The 21,602-nt window shown below is 41.1% G+C and overlaps 1 protein-coding gene and 1 pseudogene across 3 annotated transcripts in view; both read right to left on the reverse strand.

Moving 5' to 3' along the window:
• The window catches only part of ITGAV (integrin, alpha V), a 123,415-nt gene extending 105,642 nt beyond the window's left edge, over window positions 1–17,773 (reverse strand). For 2 of the 3 annotated variants that reach the window (XM_006878773.1, XM_006878771.1), the window contains exon 1: window positions 17,341–17,773. In XM_006878773.1, coding sequence (XP_006878835.1) covers window positions 17,341–17,525 — 185 coding nt within the window. In that variant the 5' untranslated portion in view covers window positions 17,526–17,773. The remainder of the gene's footprint in view (window positions 1–17,340) is intronic. The other variant, XM_006878772.1, reaches the window with a different exon arrangement.
• On the reverse strand, window positions 13,998–14,483 carry LOC102848429 (annotated as a pseudogene).
• Window positions 17,774–21,602: the final 3,829 nt, after the last annotated feature.

Consider the following 21,602-nt stretch of genomic DNA (forward strand, 5'->3'; position numbering starts at 1 on the left):
ATTAAAAGTAATAAAATTTAATAATAATTAAAAAAAAAGAAGAGGACAGAAGAACCTCTGGAGGTACAACAGTTATACCCTAGCATTTTAACTAAGAAGTCAGTAGTTCAAACACACCAGTCATTCTGCACAAGAAAAGACCTAGTGATCTGCTCCAACAAACATTCAAAATGAGAAAGGGGGGAAAAAAAAAGATGCAATATGATCCAAACTTACTGCCACTGGCTCTGACGCATTCTTACTGCCACTGGCTCTGACACATTCTCTTCAGGATTCTGAAACTGTTAAGTCACAATGGGAAGAGACTGCCCAACTTCATCTCTCAAAGCCACTGGTGGATTTGAACCAGCAAAGATGAGCAACCTATGGGCTAGCAGACTATGATAACTTGCTAACTTGCTGCAGACTACGATAAGGCAGTTCCACTTTATCCTATGGGGCTACTATCAGTCAGCATCAACTGGATGGCAAAACAACAATAAAGAAAATAGAAAATTACTGAAATGCAGGAGAAAAAACTTGTGCTGCCAACCCAGAGGTACACGGTTAGAATCTACCTGCTGCTCTGCAGGAGAAAGATGGACCATCTCTTTCCACGTGATCTACTGCTACTGAAAAACTGGTAGGGATCAGCTATGGCTTGATTCTGACTTGATGGTATTCAGCTGTAACAACAGGAGTAAAACAGGACACAGACATCATAAGGCCTCAGTAACTGTTAACATTATGATTATTTCATTAGCCATTAATGGTTAAGTAAATTAGTGAAATAACTTCAATTGTTTAGTCAAAGATATACTTAGAAATTATTTCTCATTTTTCAAATATATAATACACTCGTTTTACCTTTTATCTATCAATTTCAATTGATAATTCTTCCATTTCAATTATTAATTCTGGTTAGTATCTGCCAATTCTTATTTGCTGCTGTTATGTCAAGTCAGAACTGACACAAAGCTGGCCCTCCAGTGGGTTTTTGGAAGCAGTAAATCACATGGGAGGACACTGCCCATCATTCTCCAGCGGGGAAGCTAGTGGATTCAAACCGTGTGCCCCTGGGTTGGCAGTGCAACTCCTTACCACTAGGCCACCAGAACTTCTAAAAAGTAAAAATTCTAATTAAGATTTCCTAAATTCTTATTTAGAAAATAAAAAATGTGACTTGCTGGGTTATGGGACACTACTTTCTGATCCTTAAAACCCACAAATTAAAAATAAAGACAAAATCTCCAAAAGACCACACCCTGTTTAATAAAGCTTTATGCAGTCATGTTTGGCATCAGTCAGACACCAATGCTGGTGTCCTATCATCACAGCGACATGATTTGGGCTGGAAATCAATTTAGTTTTCATTCAGCAAGAAAGCTTTTAAATGGGGGGGAAAACGCTGAGTAAGAGCACTCACCGCCTGTGACGAGAAGAGCTGCTATTTAAATCAAATCATCACCTCTCCCTTCAACCAGTCTCACTGTTTTCCAGAGCAGATCTGGTTCACACAGCAGAAGAATTTACAAAGAAAGTTATTACAACCGGTCAAACATGTGACCACACACACACAAAAAAATCATAAAACTCCCTCTTCAACTACATGAAATGCTTTTAAGCGTTTGATGTGGGGAAATGAACATTAACTAAAGGGTATTCTAAGCTTAGGTATGTACAGGTGTTCTGTCTTGGAGAATGATCAGGACTGCAGGAGATCAGGACAGGCAGGTCTGTTCTCAGAATCTGCCTAGGAACATATAAGCAAAACTCATCTCTGGGCTGTCATCACAAACTGCTTTGCTGAAACTTTTTTTTCCCCTTAAGCAATCCTTTCTCTCTAAAATAAATTGGTTCCTTGAGTGCAGGAATTCTAATTCATCTTTGTGTCTGCCACATAATAAGCACTTAAGAAAAATCTGTTAAATTGGAGGATGAGTAGCATCCATATTCCATAACTACATGTTTCAAATAATCTTAAAATAGTCATATATAAAAATAAGTTTCTTCCATCATCGCCTAATCCTACCAGAATGCAGAAATCATCCTCTGCTAAACATCTAATTAAGTATTTAAATTGTCCTTAAAATAGTTTTTCTACTTATCACAGCTCAACCACACAGTTACGCTAATGCACTGCTTAATTTGGGGATGCAGAACCTTACTTTTTTTGGCACTGCAAGACAGAGAGGGCTGGGAAGTTACTAGGAAAAGCAAGCTCCAACAAGGGCAGAGAAGAAAAAGCACATGAGGAGAGTTTTCTCCCAGCAAAAACTGCACACTGTTGGCAGCACTTGGCTCAAGTTACTTTCATAAGACCAGGGACAAGGCTGTGCCTTTTCATCAGAACATTTCCACATTATAGGCATGAAATGACGGTAATTAGATGAAGGAATATAGATGTTAACCAAGTTCTCCTGCTGTAAAAAAAGAGCGAGGTGGGCTTGGGGACTGTCAGGTCAACTTCTACTAACTCCACAGAGGGGAACTGTCCCAACATCCACTGGACAAAAAGAATTCATTAGAAGGTCAAACATGGTCCTGCACCTCTTTCTACTAACTCCAGCAGCAATGCTACTGCTTTCCTGGGTTTTGAAAATCTGTTGCAATAGCTCACAATCTACACAGAATCAAACTCATGATTTGGGGGTTAGGGAAGTTAACAGGCTATAGGGAGCTCTGGTGATCTAATGGAAAGAAGCTATGCTGCAATCCTGAAGGCACGTGGTTCTAGACCACCGGCTGCTCTGTGGGAGAAGGATGGGCAACCTCCTCCCGTGTGATAGAGGGTCAACTATAGGTCAGTTCTGACTCGATGGTACACAATAACAATAACAACTGGCTCTAATTCAGTTGGATCACAGCATATAATCCTTCAATCCAGACAGCTTCTCAAGTGTGGCTGCTGGCCCTTTTACCTTCAGCCTCATGGATTAGGTCAGTCACCAAATTCACTTAGTCCTGCCTGCTATGGCATCTTCCTTCAGTCCTCCAGCAAACTTGGACAAGGACTCCTAGCTCTGGTCCCATGGGGCAGTAGTCCCAAGGTAAACTCTTCACCTCAGCTCTCTTTCTGCTTCCCCTGCTGCAGCTGTTCCTGTAGACCCCAATCTGAGTGGTAGAGAAATCTTTGGCCCCAAAGGACGCACACAGCATTCCCTGCTGCTGATTCTTGGCTGGTAGTGAGATTTCCAATTTCTGCTGCTGAAACCCCAATTTAAACCTAGTGGGATGGTGAGACTAGCGAATCCCCCTGTGGATAGAGTCACACCCTATTTGTATGATCCTGTCTGTCTAGGTGACAAACTTGAAAGTAATAGCTAGAAAAGTCATTTTGAACCATTAACCCTTGACACAACACCTGAGCATACCTTCATGAACATACTGGGGAAATGCCACAAAAATGGCAAAATAATATAAAAGGAATGGGTGAGTATTGTCCATTTAAAAAATGCTGAACGAGAGGGAAGGGGAGGTAGAGGGATAAAATTTATTCAAAATGGCAGAGCACTGCTTACACTGGTTCTCAGGGTAGTATAAAAAGTTTTGAAAATAGAAATCTGGGCAAAGGAAAATTGACTTAGACAAATGCTCAAGCCTTCAGAAGAGCCATATATAGAAAAACTGTCTAAAATCATGCTCAAAGGATACTAAGATGCCATAGGAGACACTTCAGGGCAGGTAAAGCAATACGTATTATTAAGGTGGGGGATATCTGTTGGGGAAAAAAATGTCATAAACAATTTAATTGCTACCTGAAGCTCATCTAAGAACATCTAACGAAGCCTGTTGCTGTATATCATCAAGTAGCAACCGACTCATAAGTGACCCTCCAGCTGGTTTTCAGAGGCTGTTAATCGCACAGCAGGAGAACTGCTCAGCTTTCTCCTATAGAGAAGCTGGTGGGTTCAAACCACATGCCTCGGGGATAACAATGGAACTTCTTATCAATCTAACTCACTGAGGGTCTTGCTCTCTTTCAAGGACCCCCTACACATCCAAAGTATGTGAGACAAAAGTTTCACCACCCTATGAACAAAAGACCTGAACCCTGTTCTGTAACTATCATCGTTTCTCTAAGTTCATAGAGTTTCCAGAGGCATGTTGTTTAGGAAGCGGATGCCACCTCTGTTTCCAAACCTGTCTTAATCTGGGAGCTTCACCAAACACTGCCCACCATGTGTAACCATCATGGCATTTGACACACTGTCACACTAGCGACACAGCTTTCAGCATCACAGCAACCCCAAGTTGCTACTTTGGTACATCTAATTTACAGAAAAATATGGACTGCTTCATAAATTTGAGTATCATCCTTGGGCAGGGCCCATGCTAATCTGTGCTACCAACTCAAAGGCATGTGATTTGAGTCCATCAACTGCTCTTTGGAAGAAGGATCTGCAGTCTTCTCCCCTGTGAAAACCTGATGGGCAGTCAGCAGTGAGTCAGTTCTGACTTGATGTCAAATAACAACATGATGCCGAACAGGTTTTTACATTTACATTCATTTATGTTTTTTTATTTCAGTGGAATTTTTACAAACCGTACTAGGTTTTCATCCAATTGTTCATAGATATTTTATTTTACAACACTACAATTGATAAAAAACTCAAACTCATTGCTGTTGGCTCAGAAATGAATGATAACTGATCCTCCAGTGGGTTTTCAGAGGGTGTAAATCACAGGAGGAAATTGCCCATATTTCTTTTGCATCTCCACGTGTGGATTCAAATCACCAGAGAAGTGTGACCTTTGGATGCGCAGCTAATTCCTCAAGGACTGCTCCATTAGTGTAATTATTTTATTAAAATGTCTAATAAAAAAAAAAAGTTTCACCACCCTAGCTTCTAAAGAGCACTCTGGTTACACTTCTCCACAACAGACTGTTTGTTCTTTGGGCATAAGATCTATTAAATACTCTTCTCTAATACTAGAATTCAAAGGCTTCAATTATTCTTCAAAGGCATCAAGTCTTCCTAGGTCTTCCTTATTCACTGTCCAACTCTCAGATGTCTAGGAAGGAAGCAACTAAAAATACTATAGCTTGCAACAGGCACACGTTGACACCTTCACTCATTAGCACAGTAAAGAGAACCCTGACAGCAGATTTTCCCAAGGCAATATATCTTTTGGTTTCTTGACAGTTGGCTACTATTGCTATTATTTGCTATGGGTGTTAACTGTAGATCCTAATAAACATAAATCGTTGACAACATCATTCTTTTCAGCATCCATCATCATGACGTTGTACAATGGTCCAATTGTGAGGATTTTTGTTTTTTATATTGAGATGTAATCCATATTGAAAGCTGTAGTATTGATCTTTTATAGTCAGTGCCTCAAGTCTTCTGCACTTTCTGTAAGCAAAGTTGTGTCATCTGCATAAATTATGTTTCTACTGAGTTTACCTCCAATCCTGATGACTCACTCATTCTTCATACAGTCCAGCTTTTTGTATGATGTATTCTGTATGCAGAGGCAACAAATATGGAGAAAAGATACAACCCTGATAAACATCTTTCCTCATCTTAAATCATGCAAATACTTCCTGGATCTGTTTGAACAACTGCTTCTTGGTCTAAAACAAGTAAATATCTTTCTGGTAGTCTCTGCTTTCCATCTGACAGCAGCAATGATATTCCTTGTGCCATAATCTCTTCTGAATCCAGCTCAAACCTCAGGCAGCTCCTGAGCTGATATACTGTTCCAGCTATTTTTTAATAATATTCACCAAGATTTTCCTTGTATGTGAGAGTAATATATTGTTTGTTAATTTCCACACTTTCTTGGGTCATCTCTTCCAGCCAGTTGAAACAGTCAGTTTCAAGTGGGAATTTAAATAGTACTTTGAACCTCTAAGCCTTTCTTTCTTCTACTAAATGGATATAATGTTTATTGTAATTATTTAAAAAAAAAACCACAAAGATAAATTTTCTGGAGAACAGTAGATAAAAGCAATTTAGAAATTGATAGCAACAGAAAAATATAAGATGACAGTACTGGAACTGAAAGCAAAAAGTTCATGTCTTCTATAAACTAATAAAGTAACCCAAAAAAGTTAAAATAAGGTTTTAGAATTCTTTTCTTTCCTCTGGTGGCTGAGTGATTAGGAACTTCATAGCCAACCCAAAGGAATATGGTTCAAATCCACCCCAGCTGCTCCACAGGAGAAATGTGGGCAATCTCTTTCTGTGCAATTTACAGCTTCTGAAAAACCTGTCAAAGGGTCATCTATGAGTCAGCTCTGACTCAAACATAATAAAAATGTACACAAAAGACCATTTATGACAGTCAATTTGTGTGTGTGTGGTGGGGGCGAGGAGGCCTGGCAACGTGTTCGGATAAAGCCCAGGAAATCATGTGGGGCAGTTCTACTCTGCAGGACAAACAGGGGCATCTCCTCGTGTGTGATTTACTGCCTCTGAAAGCCTGCTAGAAGGTCAGCTCTGGGTCACTTCCAATTTGACAGCAAATAGTAACAGCACAACTCTGTTACCCGGGGTCACAATGAGCTGAGATCAGGACATGGCACACAACAACAGATACTCAACTGGTCTCAGTGGCAATCTGAAGCTAACTAACTTCACTGCATACCCTACCAAAAGACTCAAGCCAGGATCCTCATTCACTTCATTCTTCTGACTCCTGGATTAAACATCCAGGATCAGGCTAAACAAAGGGAAAGAGGAAAGGAAAGGAGGAGGAGGGGAAAAAAGGAAAGAGGAGGTGTGGGTAGAAAGGTAAGGAAGAAGGGAGAGAGGGAAGGATTGGGGGAAGGAGGGAGCAGGAGGTGGAGGAAGAGCAGCCAGGGACAAAGAAAGACATGGGCTCCAGAAACCAGTGAGGAGGATGTCCTTCAGCTGGACTTCACATCCAAACTACCGGTAATGGAAAGACAGCTGCTTTTGGAAACGTGACCTGAACTACCTAGGAGGGGCAGCTTGCCAAACAATGACAAGTGCATTTTTCAAATCCTCAAAATGCTCTAAGTTATTTGGCCACTTTCAGCACTGACATTGCCAAGATAAAGCATATTTAATATGCTTAGCTGAGTCTGGGTTGGCCCATAAACCTTAACCAAAAGGAACATCTGAAAAATTACTCTATACATAGATAAAAAGAAATGTGTATAGGACAGTGATGATTGTTATTCCTGAGTTATAATTCTTGTTTCAGATTTCACTTTTAAAAAGATACTACAGATCAATAATATATAAAACTGAAGCAGCACTATACATTCTGTATTTTCTTTTCTCTTTTCTAATTACCATCCTATAAAACTTTAGCCACAATCAGGAGTAACGGACATAGTGTTTGTAAATGCCAACAAATTACTTCCTAAATAAGGTCAATATCTACAAATAGCCTGGAGAGAGTTAAACTAAGCTGCTCCTTGGAGGCAAGGATTCTGAAGCTTTGTCTGACATACTATGGACATGTTGCAAGGAGGGACCAACCCTTGCAAGAGGGACAACATGCTTGGGAGGGTGAAGGGACAGCACAGGAGAGGAAGACCTTGTATGAGGCAGATTGAGTCAATGACTGGGGTAATGGGAGTGGGTGTGTCAGAGACAGTACGATTGGCACAGATCAGAGCAGAGTTTAGGGCTGTTGTACATAGGGTCGCTATGAGTCATAAGTGACTCAAGGGCACATAACAATATAACAATGACATATTAAGTAAGGAAGGAGGAAATCAACCTATGTACACGTAAGTTCATAAAAATAAGTTGGTTTCATTTTGTAAATGGAAAATGGGTCATGGTATTTAAAAAAAAGCACCACAAAACCCAACAACAAACCCAAACCAGGACATATAAATTGGAACAAGACTGCTAAAGGCTTTAAGCAGTTTAGACCACTCTTGAGGGAATTTCAGCTCCAGAATACCAGGTTCAAGAGATGTGTCAGGTTTGGTGTTTCCTCTAAAAGCTGAACACAGAAATTCCATATGACCCAGCTCCAGCTATTCTACTGCTAGGAATATACCCAGAGAAAATCAGAACTGAAACACAAACGGAGAAACCAGTGTTCATAGCAGTGTTATTCACCATCGCCAAGAACATGGAAATAACCAAAATGTCCAACCATAATTGAATGAATTGAGAAATTGCAGTACATTCACACAATGGAATTCAGAATTCAGGAGCAAGGATTTTGAAAATCACTACATAACTTGGGAGAGACTGGAGAGCATTATGCTGAGTGAACTAACTCAGTCTCATAAGGACAAATACTGTCCAAGACCATTATTATAGAAATAGAAAGATAACTAGTAAAATGTGTATAAAGATCCAAGGAGGGAAGGGTTAAGAGCAGGGGAAGGGAATCTGAGGGTCACACAATTTGGCAGGTGAAGGGAGGGGGTAAAGGAAATGGGAAAGATCTAACAGGGATCTGGAAAGACTGTGTAATGGTGAGCATAGTTCAATGATGATTAATTTATAAAACATAATGAATGGGAATGATTTCTAAAACACAATGTAAATGAAAAATAGTATAAAACATAATGTATTCAAACTTTGTAAGTAAACCAATATAAAATAATTTTTTTAAAAAAATATGTCAGAAATATAAGACTAGGTGAAATTTTAAAGACTGAAGAAGTACCTCATTTAAGCCATATTTGCAACAGCCTCATATGTATGTGTCAGTTTGAACAATAAATATGGAATATTTATGCATATTCATATTTATATGAATTGTGATGCTGGTGAATAAGACTGACAAAATAGGCTATGCAGTTATTGTTAGGTTTGTGACTATGAAGACTGACAAAATAGACTGCAGTTATTGTTAGGTTGTGACTATCAATAAATGAATGGATAGAGAAGCTGTGGTATAATCACACAATGGAACACTATGCAGCACTGAAAAACAAGGAACTCATATTATACAAAATGGGTAACCCTGAAAGACATTATGCTGAGTGAAATATCTCAGCAGAAAAGGACAAATACTGCATAATGCCACTTTTATAAAATAGGTCTGACATTGGGGGGGGGTTGGAGGTAAACTAAGTAAAGTGAAACCTAAGTAAATAATGAACACTGCATCGGAACAGACAAGGGAAACATTGTTTAAAAGGAATATATGATTAGGCATTATTTGCCTGACCACAGGCCAGAATAGAGGTGTATAGCTAATTAGACTGGAGGTGGAGGAGAGAGGAAATTGTGCAACAGTGAATGGTTTTGAAGAGAAAAGCAAACTGGGGCAGGGGAAGTAAGGAGGAAACTGTGCAACAACGAATGAATGGAAATCCAAGTTTTCTGTAAACTTTTATTAAAAATCACAATAAAAAATATTTTTAAAAGTAAAGTACATTACCCACAATAAAACTGTACTTTTTGCAACTACAATCCCAGAGGCTCACAGTTCGAATCCACCAGATGCTCTGGTGGAAAAGAAGGGACAATCTCCTCCTGTACCAGTCAGATCTGATTTGATGGTACACTCACACAAAAATAATAAATTTTTTTTAAAAAACAGCTATTAAAAAACAAACAAAAAAACACAACTGTACTTTTCCCACTTAAAAAAAAAACACCCCAAAACAAAACCAGATCTGAACCCTGTCCTATCCTGTTCTAACCTCACAATTTCTGACACACTCAAGCCCACTGCTGCAGTCACTATGTCAATCCACCGGGCTGAGGGTCTTCCTCTCCTTCACTGCCTTCTCCATCTCACCAAGCATGATGTCCTCCAAGGAATAACCTTTCCTAGCAACATGCCCAAAGTATGTGAGAGAAGCTTCACCATCTTTGCCTCCAGGGAGGACGCTGGCTGTATGTTCTCTAAGACATATATTTGTTTGTTCTTTTAGCAGCCCATAGGATATTCAGTACTCTTCAACACCACAGCTCGAAGACATCAATGTTTCTTCAATCATCCTTATTCACTGTCTTGCTCCTAGAAGCAAAGCAAGTGATTGAAAAGACCACAGTCTGAACACCATGGCCTGCCCATAGACAAAACAATATGTTTTGGATGATGCTTATGAGCTAGAATGATGGGCCTTTATCTCATATACTCTGTGAATGTTACTAGGAGGGAGCAGTCCCTGAAGAGAGACATCATGTTTGGTAAAGTAGAAGGACAGAGGGGAAAAAAGAAGACCCTCAATGAGATGAACTAACACACTGGCTTGAACAATGGGCTCAATCATTGAGGACAGCACTTCATGGCACCTAACAACAGTAAAAGTGGAAGGAAGCCCTGTTAGCACAGTGGTCACAGTGTTAGTTGCTAACATCAAAAGATAGGCAGTTCAACTGCACTAGCCACTCCACAGGAAAAAAGACCTGGTGATCACCTATAACTATTACAGCCTAGGAAACTATGGACTTCTCTGACTTGTAAAGTCATTAGGAATGAGAATAGACACAACTATATACAATGACAACAGAAGCAGAGGGGGACAATCTTTTGTTCATAGGACTTTAGTTGTACTTAATGTGACAGCGTTTAACATCTCAATTGATTTACGTTGTTTTTTTAAATTTTTTTTATTATTAATTTCAATGAACAGTTACAGAGATTTTGGATTTCCATTCATTCATTGCTGCACTTTTCTCCCCACCCCCCACCCCCCAGTTCACGCTTCTCTTTGAAAAGTAAAAGAAAAATTCCTTCATTGGTATATTTTTTTAAGTGGAAAAAGTACAGCTTTATTGTGGGTATTGTAATTTACTTTTTAAAATATTTTAAATTGTGATTTTTAATGAAAGTTTACAGAAAACCCCCCGAGTATACTCCACTCTGCAACCTTCATTCCGGACTCTTATGATAATCATATTGCATGAATTATGTATACTGGGTTTGTTTTTTTTTAAGTGGCCTGGACCTCATAATGACCCAACATGCAAACAGAACAACTTCATCCTCTACAATCGATAGTGTTTTTCACTGGTAGACTTTTCTCCTTGCAAATGAAGGGAAAATCCGGGTCCTAGTCTGAGCCAACATACCTCAGGTTCAGGTGCAGCCCCCCACTCACCTGCCAGAGGAAGCCTGCAGGCTGTTATGATGCTAAACTAGTTTCAGCTTCTAGATTTAGATTGTTAGCTCGGTGGCTTAGCAGTAAAGAGCTGCACTATCAACCTAAAGGCAAGTAGTTCAACTTCATCACCTGTTCCTTGGGAGAAAGATGGGCAATTTCCTTCCATGCGATTTATGGCCTCTGAAAATCTACTGGAGGGTCAGCTATGAGTCTGTTCTAATTCAATCATACATAGCAACAACAACAAAAAAAAAAAAACACATAGAAATCAATCTTTGAAAATGGGCCAATTAAAAATCTTATGTATCAAGGAGAATAGAAACTACAGAACCAGAAAAGGAACAAATAGAACATAATTAAAGAGAATGTTGACACAACTAGTGCCATACTACAGAAATTATCCAATGGGAATCTAATTTACAGTATAAACTGCCCCTGAAAACACAACAGAATATCATTTTTTAAAAATATTAATCACACAAAAAAATATGAATCACAAGTCCTCTTTACAAAGTCTAATAGATATGGTAAAGTACCAATTACAGTTGCTATTTTTTATCCATGGCTGCTATGAATCAGAGATCAAATGAACAGCAAGTAGTTAACATAAAACAGAAATGAGGAGTCCCTGAGTGGTTCAGTAAATGCACTCAGACATCAACCAAATTTTAAACCCTCTGTTACCAAGTTCTCTGCAACTCATAGACCCTCCTCAGGTTTCTGAGCCTGTACATTTTTAACAGGAGGAAATTGCTCAATCTTTCTACCATGTAGTGGCTGGTGGATTCAAACTGCTGACTTTTGGGTTAGGTGTACAACACATGGTACACTATAGTACCCAAGGTCCTTCACCCAAAGTTGTTGATGTTATGTACCTTTGAGTCAGAATTGACTCATAGCTGACACTCCAAAAGGGTTTTCCGAGACTATAAATCACACAGAAGACTGCCCATCCTTTGCTCACCGATGGATTCTAACTGATTCCTTTGGGTTGGCAGCACAGCTCCATACTCCTAAGTCACTAGAGCTTCCTTGAACAAAAGTTAAGGGGTTTAAATCAGCCTTGAGGTTCCTTGGAAGCAAGGCTGGGCAATCAAATGCCCAGAAATGAGCCACTGAAATCCCATGGAACACAATTCTACTCTGACACAGCATGAGTGCACCACGAGTCAAAGCCAACTGGATGACAAAGGGTATATAAAAGTAGAAAGCACAGATGGATGCAAGAAACAGTAAGGAAAAGCTTCTAGGACTGTCTGTCTCATGACTAATCAGTGACTAATATTAGGGGAGTACAGGAGGAGAAACAAGGAAAAATAGAAAATAAAGAGGAATAGAAAACAGTTTCCAGAGTAACAGAGAAAATGATGGTGCCACTAATAGAAGCAGGGTGGTGCCACTCATATCTCTTGTTGGAAAAGTTCATTTTCCATCAAATGAATTAAAAGAGGAGAACCCTCCTAGAGACCCTATAGAGCACAGCAGAACTGTCCCTTCTAGGGTTTCTGAGGCCGAAAATCTTTATGATCCTATAAAGTGGCTCGTGGGCATTAGTCCCTATCTTTTGATCATTTTAACCTACACCACGAGGGCTGGTAAAAGGGGATTATCCACTGGCTACAAATCTTAATGGGTGGAGACTGCCCGTCTTTCTCCCACATATCTGCGTGGATTCAAATGAGGAGACACAGCAGCATTCTGGTAAGCGGCAAAATACTGACGGTGCCACCAGAGCTCCTTAAGAGTCAAAGAAATACCACCCACAGGCTCCTGGAGTACCAAGTCAGAGCTTTACTTCGAGATAGAGATATAGATGGGGCAGAAGTTGTTTCAGTGTTTCCTAGAGTCAAAGTTGAGAACAACGGACTATTCCAAAGGACAATCTGCTACAAAAAAATACATTTGGTTGTTGGGAAACTCCTAGACTAGAATAATCCTCGGACAGAATTACAGAGTAACAAGGCTCTACAAGCCTCTAGTGGCATAGTCTGCTGGGAGTCCCAGTGCTAACTCAAGGGCAGAGCCTCTCTGACAGGTTAATCCACCAGCGGCTCCACAGCCAAAGATGGGCAATCTCCTCCTGTGTCTGTGCAATACACAGGCTCCAAACGTCCACTGTGAGCTACCCATTGTGAGTTACGAGTTAGTGCCAATTTGATGCCAGTTAAGCTTGAGTTGGGTTTTTTTAAAGTTATATTAGTGTTTGTTGATGGTTTGAGGTGGGGGGGTTTGTTTATAAGTGTTTGTTGTTAAGGTTTTATAAGGATTGGGTTTTTGTTTTTTGTAGTGCTTGTTGGTAAAGTTCTATTACTGCTTGTGGGAGCTCTGGTAGCTTAGCGGTTAGGAATTGCACTGCCAACACAAAGGTACGTGATTCGAATCCCCAAAGCAGCTCAGTGGGGAAAAGATGGGGAGCGTCCCTTCCTAAGTGATTTACTATGTCTGAAAACCTGTGAGAGGGTCAGCTATGGGTCAGGTCAGACTAGATGGGACACAACAACATTAGTGTTTAATGGGAGAAGTGGGAGAAACCTAATAGACAATAATCAATCTATTGATTTTTTTATTAATAACTTCTTTATTCTGTAAAAGCAAATGAAAGTCATAGTCATATAAACACTGACATTACAAAGTACAAGAAAGGGCGAGGAAAGGAGGAAACAAAAACCTCTGTATGTCCTGCTAATACTGTCTCACCAAAAAGACCATAATGCTTTGTTCCATATTCAATCACTTATATAATAAATCACAAAGAAAAATCTTCTCTGGAAGATATATTCCACCTCTTTGAGACGGCAGGCAAGAGGGACTGGAAGTTGGGGTAGGAGGCTTTATTCTTTTGGCAGATCCTCTCAGTCATTATAGATAGTGCTGCACTGTTAATAAAAAATATATGCTTCTCTGTAAAGCATTAAAAAAAAAAACTCCACGGATGAGATGGCTGAGGCCTCAGCTCAAGTATCTCCAAATTCCAAATGCACTGTTGTCCATTTCCCGACCTCTCCGTATGTTATTTCTTGGTTGTTTTCCGGATCAATGCCATTCTCTGTTTGTGAGCTTCTGTGGTGCAAGCTTTTTTGTAGGGTCGAATTTCTTCTGAGCCAAAACCTGGGATCCACATGTTCCACTGGCGCTCTAGGTGCAACTGGACATCTTTCACCTCTAGGGTGCTGGACTTGGGATGCCTGGCAAGCTGGCAGGCTGCTGTCACTACATTCTCAATGAAATCGTCAGCAATCTGTAGCAGCATCTCCTCTACATCTTCATTCAACTGTTCACTGGGATCCACTTCTCTTACCAAGTCTTGCAATTTCTTCTTTGTTAATACCTGGTTGTTTTCAGGACTGAGTCAACCCCCTGTGCCAGGAGTGCTTGGTATCTTTACCACAGTAGTGCTGTTGGCCATGGAGCCTTGTGGAGGGGTGCTGGCTGGTTCCGGTTTTACAGATGAGAAATTGGAGAGGTTGATTAGGGCTGAGGGGCCAAACTGGTTCATAATCTGCCGTGCTTTGGACTTCAGCTCATAGAGTTTATCAAGATCCTGTTTCTTTTTAGAGCTGTGAGGGCCAAGGCCAATCAAAGGCAGCAGCATCTATCTCCCCATGATATGCGGAGACTGCCCAACTAAAGCGTTCATCTCAGCAGCCTGTCCGACTGCGAGGCCCTCCCCGAGTACTTCCGGCCCAATCTATTGATTTTAACATTAATACACACACACGTATCAGAAAGCAGAACAATGACTAAGGATGACAGAAGAAATAGTAATCAATGCCTCTGAGTTGTGGTGCTGGAAAAGAGTACTGAACGTACCATGGACAGCAAGAGGAACAGATCTGTCTTAGAGAGGGTGAAATCAAGTTTCTCTTGGAGGCAAGGAGTTTGAAGCTCTATGTCACATACTTTGGACATATGGCCAAGGGGGACTAATTCTTGGAGAAGGACACCATGCCTGGAAGATTGGAGGAACAGCACCGGAGAGAAAGACCGGGGATTAGATGGATTGCTATGAAAACTGGAGTAATGGGATTAGGTGTGCTGGAGTCAGTGAGATGGGCTCAGGACAGGGCAGGGTTCAGAGCCCTTTTATAGGATTGCGATGAGCCGCAATTGACTAGATAGCACATTGCTTAACTCCATTTTTGAAACAAACAAGGACACTGTTCAATTATTTTCATTAAAAATTCAAAATTTTAATACAAAAGTAAATTTAATTTCAAACTTATTGTTTGATCCCTTTCTTACTCATCAACAGCAAAGTGTTCCACTCACTTTTGGATATTTATAATCATATCAAATAACAATATTTATCTAGCTGAACAAAATTATAAATGACATTCCAATGCAACTTATATTCCAAAGCTGATTACAATGGAATAGTATCTTTTTACAAAATTAAGTGTAATGTTAATTTAATCTTTGTTAAATGTGAAAAGTTGATCAAGTGGAAACTTTTGCAGAACCTTAAATACAGAACCTTAAAAACTCAGTATTCTATTTTTCAAGGTAGGTTATACTTAGCATCAGTCTATCAAACTTTCTTGATCAATTTCAAAATATTATATGACACTGAAGCCAGTTTATTATTGCAGGCTCATGTATGAGGTCATACAAATATGTGAGTTCACAGTCTATTCTATGGTTGTGACTAGTCAGCTACTAAGTCCTACAGCCCACCAAAAGTCCAGTATTACTGTATTTTCTATGCTAATTTTCACATAGTTTATCAGCTTGTCATGTATCTTCATACTTAAAGGATTGCAGAGAATTAAAAGAAGATTGGCAAAAAAAATCCATCAACTTTGAAGTAAGTAAGTGCTAACTCTTAAGTTCTTGATGTAAAATAAGTAAATATTTTCAAAATTATTAAAATTTCTATGTAAGTAAATCTAAAAGAGCACTGTTAAGATAAAATAAAATCTTCTGTACCTTAAAGACATAAACATGAAATTATTTTTAAACAATATTCCTTTTAAAAAGGAATGGGATGACTATCTAAATCAAATGGGAAAATCTGTGCTTTGGCCACAGAGAAAGAACTGAAGCTGGAAAGGACAAACAAAATAGAGCCTGTCACAGGGAACGCTCTTCTCATTTCCACTAACTACACCCAATCTATCTCCTGATCCAAAGGCTGACACCAAAATGAACTATACTCAGAAAACATTCAGAAGAAAAGACAGAAATGCTGTTAAACTGCTCTACCAGTCATGGGAAAAACCTGAACCCTCAAATCAGTCCTATGTATGTACTGGAGGGGAAAGGGATACCACTGAACACAGAAATTACCTTTTAAAAAATAAAGCACAAACCAACAATGTTTACAAGTATAAAGAGAGGGGGAAAGAACACTTGGGGGTGGGGGGGAAGCATCTGGCAAAAAGTAAGAAAAGGGAAAATATCAAGAATAGAAACAAAAACAACAATAAAAATCCTTGTGTTGCAATTCCTAAAAGTGTAAAAGGACCCTAAAGTCAGTTCTCCTTGAAAAAGACTGAAATATCACACAACACATGTATCAGAAGATATGCATGTACTTAAATACTCATTAAGTCAGTATTTCTAAATGCTGACATGGGGGTGGTGAGAGTGATGTCATCGTTCAGTAAATTCAGTGGTAATTTTTAATACAGTAATGGCAATAATTATGTCACAAATGCTGACGGTCCCTGCGACGGAAAAGGCCTGCAATCTTAACTGGTAACGGCGGGACTGAAATAACCTACAGTGAAGATTCAAATAACTCCAGTTTGTGAGCAATGACCTACATAGTGAATCAATACGTAAAAAAAAACAAACCAAAAACAACAACCAAAAAACCCAACAGCTGATACATTCATCCTCAAATATGCCAAAAAGTCTGGCCGCTCCAGAGATAAGCCACCATGTATTTTAAGATAATACGGTCATTTTAGTCAGCTGAGTGTCTGGGAAAGAGGTAAGTGAGGGGAAACGAGACAGAGAGGAGAGGAGAGCTGGGGGTGGGGTAGAGTATGTGAAGCAGAAAAAGATTACAGAGAAGACAGATACCACTGAGCGGATGAAATCCAAGGCAGGACTGGGTCATCCCGCGCAGAGGCAGCACCAGCCTTTGTTGATTTATCACTCCTCTAGAATTCTGAACTTTACACAGAGTTTTGTTTCAAAGTTCTCCCGCTACCCTCAACCAATTTTAAGAGAGAAAGGAGGAGTGAGAAACAGAGAAGCGGGTGCAAGGGAGTTCACCTTCCTACATTTCATCCATCCTGGGACAAAAGCGCTGAGATTCCCCGGGCGATGTGTCCAGGGGGAGGGCGCAGGGTGGGTGCGCGCCGTGGGGAAAGGGGGAGACTACCGTCCCGAGCCCAGCTACTTACGAAGACGCGCTGGGCACGAAGAAATCCACAGCGAAGCCGAAGTAACTTCCCTCGGGGCCGGAGTATTCAGCAGGACTGTCCACGTCCAGGTTGAAAGCGCAGCAAAGAGGCAGCAAAAGTCCCGGGAGGAGAAGCAGGGGGCGGCGAAGGCGGAGGCGCAGCCGCTTTCCCGGCTGGGAAGCCATCGCCGAAGTGGCACGGGGAGCCGAGACTGAGCCGCGGCCACCCCTCCCGGGCGCACGGTGCCCGCGGCCCGCCTCCCGTGCGCGCCGAAACTTGCCGGCCGCCCGCTCCGCGGCGACGAGGGGACAATACCGGGGCAGACAGGACGGCTGCGGCCGCTCGGGGACTGGGGCGCCCGGTGCGCGGGGGCGGCAGCGCGGACGGCCCTCGGCGCGCTCCCGCTCGTCTGGTCAGCGCGGCGTGCGGGGCTCGGAACTGCTGGGGGCAGCGCCGCACATCCCGGCCAGAGGCTGTGGCGGGCGCGGGGAGGAGGCAGCGAGGAGGAGGAGCCGGCCCGGGAGGCTGAGCTGCCGAGAGAAGGAGGAAGTGGAGGAGGAGGAGAATTGGCCTCCGACTCGGGCGAGTCGAGCGCACTTCCGTGAGCGCTGCCGCCGCCCGGCCCGAGCGCAGGGCGCCTGTATCGCGGCCCAGGTTAGTGGCAGCGTTCCCACACCAGGGCCTCAGGACGCGCGCCGGGGGCGGGAGGGCGCGAGGTCAGCGATGGTCAAGCGCCCCAGCCCTCGGCAGCACTAAGGGCCACCAAGTCCCTGGCGCCCCGGGGAACGCCCGTGCGACTTCTGTTAACAAAATTTGTAAAGTTTCATCCGCTTCTCCAGTTCCTACTACTTAAAAGCCTTTCAGCTACTCCCAAACGAAACTTTGAAATTAATGATCGTTTCCATCCCCTACCCGTCCCACACGCAAACACAGAACTTAATTATAAACACACAGAATGCAAAATCACTTACAGACGTGCAGAAATGGAATTTGGGGTTTAATCGACAGACTGGCAAGGCAACGTTTAAGAAGTAGCTTTAAATTCAAGGAATGCCATTAGAGCGCCTCAGTAAACTCTTGATCCCTAGTATATTAGCTGGGATTGTATAAATTCACCTAATAGTGTTGATTTAGGACACATAGGATCCTCAAGGATCCTGATGGTGCAGTGGTTAGCCCTGGGCTCTCATTCTTAGGAAAGAAGGTGTGTTATCTGCTTCTGTAGGCATGTCAGCCTTTAAACCCTGTAGGGAGGAAGTCTACCCAGTCCTAGTGTATCTCTGAATCCATGTTGTAGCAATGGGCTTTGTTAGTTTGTTGCTGTTCTGATGTACCTTCTGTCTGAACCCACTCATAGCTCACCCTCCCGCGGGTTTTCAGAGGCAGTTTGATGGAACTCGAGATTGCCTTTGCCTGCAGAGCAGCCAATGGATTGAAATAAAGACCTTTTAAACTGGCAGCACTACTCCTTGCCACCAAAGCACCGGAGCTTGACAGCTGGAAAATGTATGCATCATTTCAATAACTCCTTAGAGCTAACTGTATGTGCGTTGTATCTCAGTACACCTAGACTTAACACCGAGAGACTTCAGGACCCCATGAAAAGTGGCTGCTTTCTCTATGTTTTCTAGCATCTTTCCCAGTGAGGTCTGGCGGCCCAATGGTAAGAAAGTGTGCACAAAGTCCGTAGTTCAAATCCACCAGCTGCTCCGTGGGTGAAACATGGGCAGTCTCCTCCTGGAGGATTAGCTCCCTTTGAAAACCCTACAAACAGTCAACTATAGGTCGATTCTCACCCGACCCAGCAAGGAACATCTTTAGCAGCAGTGGTAAAATGTTGAACAAATCCTTAACAGATGAAGTGTTGAGGAGGTTTTACCCAGAGAAATTACTTTCCCAGACTGTGCACTGTGTGAGAAAAAATTTGATGAATGAAGCTGCAAGTATAAATGAATGCATTGTATGCAATTTAAAATTGTGTGATTACTGAAGCGAGAGTTTTGCATTTTTTTCCTCTAAGTAAATATCTGAATTCAATAACCTACACATAAATCTGGTAACTATTAATAATCCTGCTATTGTTGTGTCCTGTAGAATTGGAACGGACCCATAGTTGATCTTCCTGCCAGTTTTCAGAAAGAGTTAATCTCACAGAGATTGCCCATCCTTCTCCTGTAGAGCACCTGGTGGGCTGGCCTTTGGAATAATCCTATAAAGGTATAAATTAAAATTAAATTCCTCATCGGCACTCAGAGTATATAATGTATGTTATTAGTTATTTTTAAAGATAATATTTTAAATAGTTAATATGTACTTTTGTTGTTAAGTACCAAGTCTCCCATGAATCACAGCGACCCTATATTCAGTAGCTCTGAACCCTGCTTTATCCTGAACCAACCTACTGTCTCTGACACACCTACACTCATTACCTCAGTCACTGCATCAGTCCATCTCATCTGGGGTCTTCCTTTCCTGCGTTGTCCCTCCAACCTCCTAAGCATGATGTTCCTCTCCGTGCAACTGGTCTCTCCTTGGAACATGTCCAAAATATGTTAGACAGAGCTTCAAAATCCTTGCAGCTTGATTTTACCCTCTCCAGGACAAACTTAGCAGTGTATGGTATATTTAGTACTTTTCTCCAGCACCACAGCTCAAAGGCATCAATTCTCCTTCTATTATCCCTATTCATTGCCCAGCTTTCTGGTTCATAGCAAGTAATTGCAAAAGACCATGGCCTGAATCAGGCACACCTTAGATGGCAGAAATGAGGCTGCAGATTGTATTATTGAATTCTGTGTGACCAATGATTTATTCATTTCAAATGTTGTTATTGTTAAAAAATACACATGAACTTCACCTGATGGACTACACAGGGATCAGATTGACTATATCTGGGGTGTGTGTGTGTAAATCCTTGGATTAACTCAATATCAGCAGTCAAAACCAGACCAGGCCTGCCTGTGGAACAGGCCACAAACTACTCATGTGTAAGTTCAAATTGAAGCCAAAGAAAATTAAAACAAGTCCACAAGAACCAAACTATGACCTTGAGTTTATTCCACCTGGATTTAAAAACCATCTCAAGAATAGATTCAAGGCATTAAGCACAATAATTAAAGACGGATGAGTTATGGCATGACATCAAGGAAGTCAACCATGAAGAATGCAGAAGGCCATTCCAAAGACAGAGGAGAAAGAAAAAAACCAAAATAGGTGTCAGAAGAGACTCTGAAAATTGTACTAGAAAATCAAGAAGCCAAAATAAATGGAAGGAATGTAAAATTTAAAAAGATAAAGGATTTCAAAAGGTGGCTTGAGAAGACAAAGTAAGGTGTTACATGAAATATGCAAAGACCTGAAGTTAGAAAATAGAAAGGAAGGAACTCATGGGGCGTTTCTCAAGCTGAAAGAACTGAAAAATAAATTTATGCCTTGAGTTGCAACACTGAAAGATGCGATGTAGGAACCATCAAAAGAAGATGGCAGGTACAGAGAGTCACTGTACCAAAAAGAAATACCCAGAGCCACTTAAGGAAGTAGCATTGAATTAAGAACCAGTGGTAATAAAGGAAGATGTTCAAGCTGAACTGAAGGCATTGGCAAAAAATAAGGCCCTAGGAATTGCTAGAATACCAACTGGTATGTTCCAACAAACAGATACCACCCTGATATGCTCACCAGGTTGTGCCAGGAAATTTGGAAGACAGCTACTTAACTGGAATAGATTAATATTTGTTCCAACTCCCCAAAACAAGGTGATCCAACAGAATGTGGAAATTATCCAACACACTCTTTTTAGTGATATACAGCAATTGAAGTGTTCACACTCAACAGTCATCTTTGATAGTGCCTCTAGATATCCTCCTTGACGATCTCAATCTAGATGTTAAAATGGTTTATCTATTTCTTGTGGAGGCCTTGTAGAATTATATAAACTTTTGTCAGACCCTTGCCTGAAATCATATTGCCAAATGTTTTTTCAGTTTTCTTTTTACTCTGTTGGGAAAGATTTTTGATGGGCACAGGGATTTAATCTTTATAAGGTCCCATTCATCAATTTTATCCTCTCCAGATTGTGCATTTCTGGCTATATTTGGCAGTATTTTATACTATAGACTAGGCCATATAAGCTTGATCTCAATTTGCCTATGATGAACTTTATGGCTTTGGGCTTTATTCCCATGTCTGATAACACAATTATAAAATGGACAAAAGACATGGAAAGAATTTTCACAGAAGATGTTTAGATGACCAATAGACAC

This window comes from Elephantulus edwardii, unplaced genomic scaffold (genome assembly GCF_000299155.1).
Source record: "Elephantulus edwardii isolate Elephantulus edwardi_28Jun2011 unplaced genomic scaffold, EleEdw1.0 scaffold00001, whole genome shotgun sequence".
In the NCBI taxonomy this organism is placed as follows: Eukaryota; Metazoa; Chordata; class Mammalia; order Macroscelidea; family Macroscelididae; genus Elephantulus; species Elephantulus edwardii.